General features: G+C 41.9%; 1 protein-coding gene across 2 annotated transcripts in view; it reads left to right on the top strand.

Moving 5' to 3' along the window:
• The first annotated feature begins 2,282 nt into the window (after nucleotides 1-2,282).
• The window catches only part of ARHGAP21 (Rho GTPase activating protein 21), a 50,248-nt gene continuing 39,734 nt past the window's right edge, over nucleotides 2,283-12,796 (top strand). For both annotated transcript variants that reach the window (XM_054390271.1, XM_054390270.1), the window contains exons 1-3: nucleotides 2,283-2,307; nucleotides 7,809-7,901; nucleotides 10,861-10,939. In XM_054390271.1, coding sequence (XP_054246246.1) covers nucleotides 7,835-7,901; nucleotides 10,861-10,939 — 146 coding nt within the window. In that variant the 5' untranslated portion in view covers nucleotides 2,283-2,307; nucleotides 7,809-7,834. The remainder of the gene's footprint in view (nucleotides 2,308-7,808; nucleotides 7,902-10,860; nucleotides 10,940-12,796) is intronic.

Genomic DNA, 12,796 nt, shown 5'->3' with positions numbered 1-12,796 from the left:
CATAGGTGAAGTCTGTCCAAGGTATGACTGGAGGAAAAGAAACATCAGCTGCCTTCTTGCTGAGGAATCCTAACCGCTTGCATATGTGTTCAGTTGTGTTCCACTTGTTTTAAGTGAGGAGCTACTAGCTGAGAAGATGATGCCTGCATTGTAGGTGAGAAAAGGAAGAATTAGTCTTACACATATGAGAGCTGTGTGCACCCAGAGCTGGATTCCCAGAAGACAGATGATTGTGTCTGAAATAGTGATTAAAACATGAAGGCTGTACTCGTTTCTTGGGGCTTATTTGAGCCTCTCACTGTTGTATGTTGACTTTCTAACATAATTTAAGAGTAATTCTTTATGGTGTACTGCTGAAAGGGAAGCTGCTTTACAAGACATTTCTCTTAAAAATATTAGTGACCATCCATGGGGGAGAAAGGAGATTTTTCAAGTGCACAGGAATGTTTAGTGTGTTTGTTGTGGTTTGGGGGCTCTTTATTGTCCTAAAAAAATAATTCCCCAAATGATGACTTTTGTGTCTGTCTTCTTTATTTTAGGCATCAAAAAACAAAGAGGGAAAAGAGCAGAGTGAAGTTATATCACCATCAGAGGATGAAGAAACTTTCTCTTGGCCTGGCCCCAAAACTGTTGTGCTAAGGAGGACTTCTCAGGGTTTTGGCTTCACCTTAAGACACTTCATAGTTTACCCTCCAGAATCTGCAGTTCAATTTTCTTTTAAAGTAAGTTTAATAAATGAACCACTGACATACAGCTTTATTATCCTTTTTAGGGTCAAAAATCTAGCTTGAAAGTAAGCATATGTCTAGGTGTGTCTTACCCAGGTTAAAGATCTGTTATGTGTAAGGTGGGGAGGCTCACTCTCTGCTTCGTTAGATAGCCATGCACTGATCCCTTCCAAAAACATGGAATGGATTGAGTAGGAGTTTACACAAGGTCCTGGGCACCAGAGCCTTCAAAGCTGTGTGGGTTTGTTGTTCTAGCCTTGATTCGTTAGTTTTAGCCAAAACAGGGCTGTCTTATCTTCACCAGACTCCTTTCCTCAGCTGCATGGCAGCCCAGCTTCATGGATCTCCATTCCTAGGGATAACAAACATGTCTCGCTTCTTACCTTCTCAACCCTTCTCCTGGTGTGCACTCAGTTAGCCTGCATTCATTCTTCTCCCCTATAAGCTGGGCAGTTCTCCCACAGTGGGGATCAGTGAGCATCTCTCAGACAGTTGTGGAAGGAAGTGGTGTTTGGTAGGTCTGTTGGCAGAGACAGCCCTGTGTGAAAGATAGTCTTGGAAGCTGAGGCTGCAGTTTAACACATTTCATTCGGGCAACCATGCTTGCTGTGTTTGAGTGAGGCCACACAGCAAACTGGGAATAGCTGCACATTCAGGAGCAGCCCTTTATGGGTCCTCCTTGCTTCCAATGCCTCTTGTCCCTCAGGGAATAAGGAGCGTGTGCTTAAGCTAGCATTGCAAAAAGCCTGGGTGAAATGCCGCCTTTAACATCAGATAGTTATTAGGATTTGTTAGTCACAACACACGTTTCTTCATGTGAAGTTCAGTCTGGGAAGCAAGGGAGTGATAAAACTCCCTACTCGCTGTGCATGGAAGCAGCAGATACTAACATCTTGCAAAGTATAAAAGGTAAGCTTAGGAGGGAGGGCTAATTCCAAAACATTTGCGTTTAGTCTAAAGCATTCCATTTTTCAAGACCTGAGCTCATTGGCTTGGTACCACAGAAAACTAAGGCGCTGCAGCTCTTGTAACTGGGCTCTGCATAGCCAGTGACAAGCTGACAAACCCACTGCAGCATTTCATCAATGATGGCAGTTCTTTAGTACCTAACTTTTCCCTTCTTGAGTGCTTGCTTCTATAGCACCAAATCAGGTAACTCCCCTACACATGACCCGCATTCTCCAGACTCTGAATTCTAATATTCAGGGCCCTAAAGATATTTTTTTTCCCTTCACTTGATAAATTGGGTGGAAACAAGAAACATGCACACGTTAGCCTCATCTAATTTTGCGTTGCCAGTCAGTTTAAAACTATCTGACTGTTGGAAAGCTTCAAGAGAGGAAATGATGATGTGTTTCTCTGGGGATGCTTTATGTTAAGGCAGGTGTCATGCTGCATTCTCAGCACAAGGAAAGCCTGAATGCTTGTGGAAAAGTACTAAACAGCAGAATGCAGACTTAACGTTACAAATTCTGTTCAAGCCTCCTTATAGATGCCTATGTGTTTTTTTCCATTTGCTGGATTTTTAATATTATGCACTTTCTTTTTCCTTAGGATGAAGAGAATGGGAATAGACAAGGTATGTCTTGTTTTCCTTCTTTCACAGATCCAGTATGTTGAATGTTTCTCTTGAGCTGTATAATGCACTTCAATAGCTACCAAAGTGAGTTCACATGAACTCATTTCAAGTTTGTCCTAGACCCTCTGGATGGTGTTTGATTTAGAAGGGATGGAAAAACCTTACTTCTAGGTTATTCCTCTCGGTTCCCCCCCATTTTTCATAGCTTCCTCCCTCTCACGTTGCCTGTCTCTACTAATAATTCACCAATTAACTTTTATTAATTTGGGCTACATCACAGTCCCACTTAATATAAACTCCCTTTGGTGCTCAGCTGTTTTCTCATCCGTGCTCCCTCTCCCAATAGTATTTTATGTTTCCCTTAGAATAGTAGAAATGTGTTGATTTAGGTAAGGAAATGGAGTTTTCAGGTTGACAGCCCTATCTCACCTCCTGCTTTCCCTTTGTGTCCTGATGGTGGGCAGAGGAGGTGGAGTTAGCTGTGGTGAGTGCAGTGTGCAAGGCTTCAGTTTGTGCTTCTGCTGCCACTTGTCGACTCCAGCCCTGGTGATGGGTATTGCCTTTGGTCAGAGACAGCACAGGGTCAGTGCTTGTTTCACTGGTGAGTTCCAGTAGGCTTCACACCATAGCAGAGAAGGGGACCTGCTTTCAGTGGACTCTTAAAATCTTGCTTAGTTTGAAGACAGAGAATGGCTGATCTTTTGTTTTGGGTGTTTTGTGTGACAGTGATGTATCAGAAGTATTCTGGGAAACAGAAATGTAGAACTTTCTTTTCCCGTGGAGGCAGATGAATCCATCCCTTTCATCCTTCTAGTTTTACTTGTCTGTTGTCACCTGCTTGTTATATGCTGAAAACTCAATCTCTCCCCATTCTTCATCACCCTGCAAACCTGTGCCCTCCTCTATCTATTCTGACATCAAAAATAAAATGCACGTAACTTTAGGAAAGGAAGAGAGTCAAGTCTCACTGCCAGAGCAGCATGGAAGACACCACCTGTGGTCTAGAGGAGGAAGTTCTGCAGTATTCTTCTCAGGGAGGACTGGATCAACTAAGCATGGAAATATCATAGAGTGGTAGGGTTTGGAAGGGACCTCTGGAGACTGAGTCCAACCCCTCTGCCAAAGCAGGGTTACCTAGGGCAGGTCACAAAGGAATGTGTCTCCAGGCAGGTCTTGAAAGTCTGCAGAGAAGGAGACTGCACAACCTCTCTGGGCAGCCTGCTCCAGGGCTCCAGCACCCTCACAGTAATGAAGTTTCTCCTGATGTTGAGGTAGAACTTCTTGTGTTCCAATTTGTATCCACAGCCTCTTGTTCTGTCACAAAACACCATTGAAAAGAGAATGACCCCTTCTTGACACCCACCCTTGGGTCTGTTTATCTAAAATGTTCTCCAAGGTGTGTTTTTCAGCAGAGGAATAGCAGTCAACAAACATTGATTTGGTTCATAATGACACCTGTGCAGGTGGGATTAAGATTTCTTGCTGGAAACTTTGGTGTAGCAACTTAAACTGTGAATCACAGCTCAACTATTGCTACTTACAGCAACATAGGATGTTGAAATACAGATAAGAGGGCACAGAATGCTCTGGAGAGAGAACAATATTGTCATTAGCAGGAGAGAAGGTAGGACTGGTGCTCCTGGGAAGAGCTGAAATGGCTGAGAGGCAGAGGATGGTAGGTGTCAGTAGAACTTAACCTGATGGGTTTGTGTATTGCACCTTTACAAGTAACAAAATGGGACAACAGCTGTAAGATATTTCTCTCATGCATTTAGCCTGATCTTGGGGTTGGATGAAACAATTCCTATTTACCTTGCTACCAGTTGTTCCTATTCTCAAATGAGTCAGTAGCGTGTAAGTTAAAAACGGAGAGAAGCTGATCTCCTCTTTGGTGCTAACAAACAACAGGTTCATTTAGCACAAGTGGGTATGCCAGAAATGCTGTGAAGGATTAGCACAAGGATTCTTAAAGTATTGGAGAATGTGACAGAGCCACTTTGGAGAGAGGCAAGACCCTGTGTGTTTTGCTGCTGGGGATCCCTTGCTGCTGGAGCTGTGGTTGCTTCTGGAGCTTCCTGGAGAGCTGTGGCTGCAGTGTGTCGTGCAGAGGAGCCATCTAGTGGCAATCCTCTTGTGTTTGCCTTCAGACTTGCTGCTCTGAAGCTCTGTCTTAACAATTAAAATATCTGCAGATAAGTGTCTTTCCTTTTGAAGTTTGTGGGTGATCATTCAACTGAGCTTTCCCCATTAAAGGACTATTTTCAAAGGAGCTGAGCATCTTATTAAGTCTAGAGAGCAGAAGATAAGAGCCTGTACCAAGTTTGATGCATTCTAGCAAAGAAATATTATTACTTGATTTAAGAGAAGAGTAACAAAAGAGGAAATACCATCCTCCAATTGCCTGATCAACATGCCAGAGGTGCTTTGAGGTCCTTACCAACTGTGAATCTGTGAGTTTGGAGAAGCATTGCTGTATGTGGTACTCTTCCCAGATGTCAATTATAAATCTTAACAGTTCTTACTTCTGTTCTTTCAAAAGAAGTAACATTTGAATTTTGTTCTAATGTTCCTCTTTATCAGGAAGAAAGCATTTGATTATTTTGTGGCTCAGCTGCTTGCGCTAGTGCAGCGTGCTCCCTTCTGCTGCTTCTGGCACCTCAAACTTCTAGTTATAACTTTATAGTGGGAAACTTTTCCCTGGCAGTGTGAACGTCCTGCTGACTTGGAGTCCCAGCTGCTAGATCAGGTAGTATAAATGCTAGGTTGTAAATGAGTCTAAATATATCCAAATGTTTGAACCAACAAATGAAGTAAGACACCAATCTTAACGGTGTAGATTCTACTTTGATCTCACTGCTTATTGAGGGCAGTAATTAGTATTGCAAATTGCTAGTTAATTAGATTTGCACACAATTATGAAACACGTATTGGCTTGGAAAAGTTTCCTTGCAATAAACTGGTTTTCTCTTTTTGCCATGTATTTGATTTACAGATCCTTGTGCTTCCCTAGCCTGCTTTTCCTAACCTTGGTTGTTTAGGCTAAGGACCTCATTATACAGGCTGCCCTGATTCCTTGCTTAAGTCAATGCCTTTTTGCCTTGAGCCTTGTATATACTTGGTGATTAATTTTTCATAGGATTGTTTGTGTTGTGAAGGACCTGTAACATTGAGTCCAGCTGTCAACCCAACACCACCATGGCCACTAAACCATGTCCCCAAGTGCCATGGCCACATATTTCTTGAACACCTCTGGGGGTGGTGACTCCACCACCTCACTGGGCAGCCTGTTCCAAGGACTGAGCATTCTTTCAGAAAATAAATCTTTCCTGATTTCCAACCTAAACCTCTCCTGACATAATTTCAGGCCATTTCCTTTTGTTCTATCACCTGACAATAAAGAGACCAGGTCTCCCCACCTCAGCCTTCTCTTCTCCAGGCTAAACAATGCCATTTTATTTCTGATCTCTATGAACTGGTGCAGTTTTTCTGTCTAACTCATAAGTGGAAAGTATATTAAAGGTGTTCTGAGTTTGGCTGTTGGATGGGAGTAACTTTATCTGTGTGACCTCTTGTTATGTGTATTCAGGTATGGACAAGACAAAAGGTGGCACCTGAGTGTTTGGCAAACTAGCACGAGGCCCCTAATATTTTTGTGGAGCATTTTCTGAAGGAAGCTGAGGTAGCCCCTTGGTGTTGGGTGGTTGGTGTCAGATAAGGGTTCTGAATGAAATCTGCCACAGGAGCTGCAGTGTTTTTCTTGTCACTTTTTGTGGGCCTACAAGAGGTCATATTTTAACATCACTCTTGTAAGTGGTTGAAACAACCTTTTGTTCATGGCATCTGGGTAAATTATTCTTGGAGCTTGTTTAAACTTGCTGAAAAGTTACTACCTCTTAAAGGACAAGACCCATCATGTGTTCAGTGTCTGCTTAAATCAGCAGATTAAATATGACAGATATTAGCTTTGGCTCACAAAGAGCATTTGCTATGTCTTGTAGCTGTGTCCTGCTAATCCAATTTTAAAGTATTTGGGGACTGAGCTGCCAGCTGGGCTTTCTTGATTTTATACTTCAGTTGCTTTGTAGACAGTAGTTATCTGATTCTATCAAATCCACTTTTTGATTATTCTCTACCAATCTGAAGTTATTTTGAGGAGACTGTTTAGAGTATGAGTATTCAGTTCTGGTCAACTGATTTGTAGTAGAATGACAGGACCTGAGGGTCTGCATTATGAAGGCACTGGGCTAAAGCCTCTATTTGAAAAATGTGAATCAGAGTCAGAGGAAAGTTTCATTCTGTGCAGTCGATCAAAATTCTTCAAATAATGGACTTTTCCAAAATGGAAATGGAACAAAAAAGGCGTAAGGGAGGCAGCTTATTTACATTCAGTAAACAGTGCCGTGGATTAATATACATGGCCAAGTGCGATATTTAAAGCTGGGGAGGAGGGGTTTGCTTGGTGGTAACTTGTTTGGGGAGGGGTTTTGGGGGGCATTTCTGGTTGGGGTTTTTTTTTCTTTCTTTTTACTAAAGCAGTGCCTTCAACTAAATTACATCAGTTTGGTGGCGGATCTGTAAAAGCACAAGGTACTTGCCTTTCTGGAATGATAGAAATCAAGTGTATGCTGAGAAGGCAAGAAGATACAGGTGTTACGGTTCCCAACTACTGCAGACTAACTTCCAAGATGTATATGTGGATATGTGTGACCAGCAGGACGAGGGAGGTCATTCTGCCTCTTTGCTCTTGTGAGACCCCACCAGAGCACTGCATCCAGCTGAGGTGCCCCCAGCATAAGAGGAGAATGGAACTGTTGGAGTGGATCCAGAAGAGGCCACAAAGATGATCAAAGAGGGCTGGAGAACCTGCCCTATGGGGACAGGCTGTTCAACCTGGAGAAAAGATGGCCCTGGGGAGATCTTAGAGCAGCCTTCCAGTACCTGAAGGGAGCTACAAGAAAGCTGGGGAGGGACTTTTTACAAGGACTTATAGAGATAGGATGAGAGGGAATGGATTTAAGCTTGAGGAGGGCAGATTTAGACTGAAGATATGGAAGAAATTTCTTACAGTGAGGAACAGGAACAGGCACTGGACACTGGAACAGGCTACCCAGGGAGGTTGTGGATGTCCCTTCCCTGGAGGTGTTCAAGGCCAGGCTGGATGAGGCCTTGAGCAACCTGGGCTGGGGGGAGGTGTCCCTGCCCATTGCGAGGGACGGGGGTTGGGACTGGATGATCTTTAACATGCCTTCCAACCTAAACCATTCTATGAACCTATGAATGTGCACAGCATGTGCAGACATAATAATATACTTTGAATTATCCTTTGCTTCTGGAATTTTGATAAGTCTCCCAGAAAACTTCAGACTTCATTTTGGAACATCTGAGAAACAGTACTAGAGAGTCAGTGTTGCAGTTCCACAAGGACTGGAAATCAACATTCTGTAAAAGCCTTGTAATGCAGTATAATTACATTTGCTTAAGAAATATTCTTTCTTCCTCAGGAAAACAAAGAAACAGACTGGAGCCAATGGATACCATATTTGTTAAACAAGTTAAAGAGGGTGGACCTGCTTTTGAAGCTGGACTGTGCACAGGTACTGCTCTTCTGTGATGTACATGATGTAAAGGAGATATTATTTATGCTTCTACATACAGCTCTATCTTCCAATTAAACCTTGTTCTTCAGAAGTTTGAAACCTGTCTTTTAATTGTCCTTCAGTGAGGTTTTAATCTCAAAAGCACTGTTATTTTCTCTCAGCCAGTGCTATGGTGGTGCTGGGTTGATGTTTGGACTTCATGATCTTAGAGGTGTTTCCCCAACCTTAATGATTTTATGATTCTATATAAAATATATTAAGATATTAAGTCTTGATCTTTCTTGATTTATTACCTTTTTTAAAGTAAGAACAAGTATATGAGGAGAAAGAAAAGGGAGGAGAATTACACCTGTAAAAGCTACTAGTTCCTTAACTTTGTGACAACTGATAACATCAAAATAGATTTTTGTCCTTTAAATTATTCTACCTTACTTAAATGGGAACAAGCCTATCTCTTCTTATCAATTTCCACTCAGTTTTTAATTTAATCAAACTGGAGAGGAGAGAACACACTTTTTGTGAAGTGCCGGGTACTTTGTCACACCCTCTACTGAAATGTTGAAAGAGCCTGGGGGGAGAAAAGAAAAAAGCTCTGTGAGAGTGAGAAGTCTTAAAAGTGCTGAACTTGTTAGTTATGTGGATGGGTAATGCTGCAAACAGGTTTCTGTTCTTGAAAAATAGGCAAAACACAAAAAAATAGGCTTGTGTCCCTAAGGATGTGTTTTCTTAGAACAGATAATGTTACACACAATCAGAATGTTAGGGGGTTGGAAGGGATGTCTGGAGATTGAGTCCAACCCCCCTGCCAGAGCAGGTCACACAGGAACACATCCAGGTGGGTTTTGAAGTGTCTGCACAGGAGGAGACTCCACAACCTCTCCAGGCAGCCTATTCCAGGGCTCTGGCACCCTCACAGTGACAAAGTTTCTCCTTCCGTTCCCATGGCACCTCCTCTGCTCCAGCTTGCCCCCATTGCCCCTTGTCCTGTCCTTGAACATCCCTAAGCAGAGCCTAGCTATGTCCTCCCCACACTGTCCTTGACATCATCTAAACATGAATAAGGTCACCCCTCAGGCTCCTCTGCTCCAAGCTCAACAGCCTCAGCTCCCTCAGCCTTTTTCACATAAGGAAGATGTTCCACTGTCTTCAGCATCTTCATGGCTCTGGGCTATTTGCAGCAGTTCCCTGGACATGCATTTGACTGAAATAGATCCATTTTGGTATGTTTCTACCTAAAGGCATAGAAAGATTTAGGATGATCAGCAATTTTTAAACAGTGCTAGCTCCTATTTGTGCAACATGAGACACTTGTCTTTTTTTAACTCCTTAAGTAGTTATTCAGTGAAGGGCTACTTTGGCATTATTTTCATGTGATTACGTAAAGAAATGTTTGGACTTGATAAAAGGCAGCATATGCTGAAGCTGTACAGAGGAGCCATGTTAATTTCTGCTCTGTTCAGCATTTGCCAAATTGAAAGAGATGAAATCTCTAGAGAATGTTTTATTTATAGCCAGAGAAGAGAATTTTAGAAGCCCAAAATAAAGAGCAGAAAATAAATGAGGAAAAATAATTTAAATTACCAGAATACTCTTCTTAAACACACTGCTGATGGCAGTTCTATCTAATTAGGTGATACCATTAGTTCTTGTTTAAAACTTCAGTGTAACATGTATTGATCCATCTTTATCTTGAAATTCTATTACAAAACACTCAGGGAATGAGTAGACAGATTATTAACCTCTGATACAGACACTGAATAAATTTCTTGTTTTGTAGAATCAACTGTCTTTATTTTCTTAATTCAACTTGGCTTCGTTTCGTGGTCACACTAATGGAAAGAAAAGTCTTGCAAATCTAATGAGTGTAGGTTAGTTTGTCAATTCTTGTTTCACTGCCACAGGGCTCTTTGTAATACTGAGAGGCTCAGCACAAACTTCCTTACTCAGAATCAATGAGCTCTGTTTCAGGAACTTGCCTGGCTGCTACTTGCTACAAAGCCTGGAGTACTCCTGGAAATTTGAGGAATAGGTTACAATATCTTACTTGTAAGATGATTCATTTCGAGTATTTTTGAATACTCCTGAAAAATTCATAGATTCATGGAATGTTGTAGGGGTTGGAAGGGACTTTGAAGATATCTAGTTCAACCACACCACCATGGGCAGGAACACCTTCCATTAGACCAGGCTGTCCCATCCAGCCTGGCCTTGAACACCTCCAGGGAAGGAACATCCATAACCTCCCTGGGCAAACCTGTTCCAGTGTATCATCTCCCTGACTCTAAACAATTTCTTCCTAATCTTCAGTCTAAATCTGCCCTCTTCAAGCTTAAATCCATTCCCTCTCATCCTATCACTACAAGCCATTGTAAAAAGTCCCTCCCCATCTTTCTTGTAGGTCCCTTTAGATGCTGGAAGGCTGCTCTAAGGTTTCCCCAGAGCTGCTTTTTCTCCAGCACCAGCTCTTGCAGCCTGTCCCCGTACAGGAGTTTCTCCAGCCCTCTTGATCATCTTTGTGGCCTCCTCTGGATCCACTCCAACAGTTCCATGTCCCTCCTATGCTGTGGTCACCAGAACTGAATGCAGTGTTCCAGGTGGGGTCTCATGAGAGCAGAATAGAGAGGGGGAGAATCGCTGCTCGTAAGCCTTTGATACACCTTACACCTGCTTGTGGTTTTCTTTCTATGAGTTTCTAGGTGATTTATTTGGAAGCTTAGGAGGTGGCACATCTGAAAACATTCTGATAGAAATGCAGTAATGTAGCATTCTGTGTATGGCTACATGTAGTGAGAATATTTTATTTTCTTTTTTAAAATTTTCTTTTTCAAAGAAGTCTAACCTTCAGTTTAACATACTGTTGGTCCTGATGATTGTGGGATGTAGAAGTGCAACATAAAAAACGATTAAAAAAGAAATCTAGGCAAATTAATTTAAGGTGTAACTTTTCCCTTTACAGGTGACAGAATTATAAAGGTCAATGGGGAAAGTGTTATTGGGAAGACATATTCTCAAGTCATTGCTTTAATCCAGAACAGGTAAGACACCAGTATTAGTTACATGGCACATGTATTTTTTTGCGTACCAAGCAGAAGATGATCACTTCTGGTAGTTCTGGAAAAACAGCTGTTTTTCATTTTCCTTAATGCACAGTCAATGTCGTTATTTCTGGTTTTGGGTATTCCCTAAATGCTGAGCAGGGTGTGGGAATGTGCTGAGCTGTGCCACAGTCCTGTGTCAGCGCCTGTCCCTTGGAGAGTGACACTGAGTGTTAGGGGAAGGTTGTCTGAATTGAAATGGGCGGATGAGGTATCCATACACCACACGTGTCGATGTAACAGGAAAGTCAGAAAAACCTACCTCACTTAGCAGATCTGATAGCTAGAAATCAGCACATTTGGTAAAGGAAAGATTTCATGCTAGGATACACCTGCAGAATATTTTGGGTTTGCAGCAAGTCTAGAGCCAAATGTGTACATCCCAGAAGCTCACAACAAAAGGTCAGTGTATCCTTGAGTGTTTATACAGTAAATAGAACTATCAAGAAGTCCTTGGCTGAACCTCTTAAGATACAGAGATACATGCTAATCTTGATCCATAAAGGGAGCTCAGACTCCAGATCAGGTCTAGCTTCCTTGTAGCTTAGATGTACAGTTTCTCATATGACTAAAGGATGAACTCTCTCTAATTCTTTGCTGGAAAACAAGGGGAGTTTTTCTTGTCTTAGAGCACGTTGTTCTGCACAAAATATTCTATTTCTTCGGCTCTATTTCATGGCAAGTAAAATTCCCTTATGGTGTGTGCTTCTTGTTTTAGCATGCTGCTCTTGTATCAGCAGAGCCATCCTGGCTCAGACTGTACTCAAGCTCTTCATACTCTGAAATTACAAGTGACAGTTCTTGCTCTGCTTTGTCTCTTAGCTCGTCTTTCTCCCAGCACACCTTAGTGTTTTTTGTGCGACTTGCTGAAAGGCCTGTTGAAAGGCTAAGCTGTCAGTTGAAATCTCCTCTACTCAGGACTAAAAACAGTTTAAGTATCACATAAAGACAGTCTCAGTATGTTGTGTGATGGTTTTCTAGACATTCTAATGACAGTATTATAATTACAGTTTTTTATTACCCTTTGAAACATACTGCTGACTCTAAATGATTTTTATTTTGTCATTTTTCTGATCTTCCTCAGAGCAATTTTTAAGGATACAAAACATTATTTTCTTGTGCTTCCAAGGAGAGTGTTCCCACTGTTCAGCTGTTTTGCAGTGAACCTCAGTTTAGATTTGCTGATTATTTTTAATTAGATTGCTCCTGCAGCTCCGTTTCCATAGCTGCTCATTATTTTCCTAGACAGTTGTCAGTTGTTCAGTTATAGCTGTTTGTCTTCATTATATAATGCTGCAGACATCAGAAATTAGCTGCATTAAATGAAATGATCCAGTGGGACTTAGGAGTGGGATAGAATTTGCCCATGTTTTGTATTTTTCTCAGTAAAGTTTTGTGCCATGCCTAGAATGTTACCTATTTTGCTCTGGTTGGAAATAGAAAAGCTGAACTTAGACTAATTGTTCTCTGTGGAAGTCCTCTCCAAATCCTCAGCTGCACCAAAGGTGTGGCCAGCAGGTCAAGGGAGGTGATTCTCCCCATCTGTTCTGCTCTCATCAGAACCCAATCATGAAACCAGATGATCTTTATGGGCCCTTCCAACCCCAGCCGTTCCATGAGTCTAAGGTGAAGGGCACCAACTCGAAAGAGTTGTTAAAAATGACTGTCCTAAGTAAGATTAGCCACAGGATTGTTTTTAAGTCAAGGGTTTGTACTCTTTACCAATAGCTCTTGGTTTGCTCCATTCAAGAGGTGTTCTCCTATGTTTATGTAATCATCATAGAGATGTGCTGCTTA

This window comes from Indicator indicator, chromosome 20 (genome assembly GCF_027791375.1).
Source record: "Indicator indicator isolate 239-I01 chromosome 20, UM_Iind_1.1, whole genome shotgun sequence".
NCBI classification, from domain to species: domain Eukaryota; kingdom Metazoa; phylum Chordata; class Aves; order Piciformes; family Indicatoridae; genus Indicator; species Indicator indicator.
This window is presented reverse-complemented; position numbering and strand designations above follow the sequence as displayed.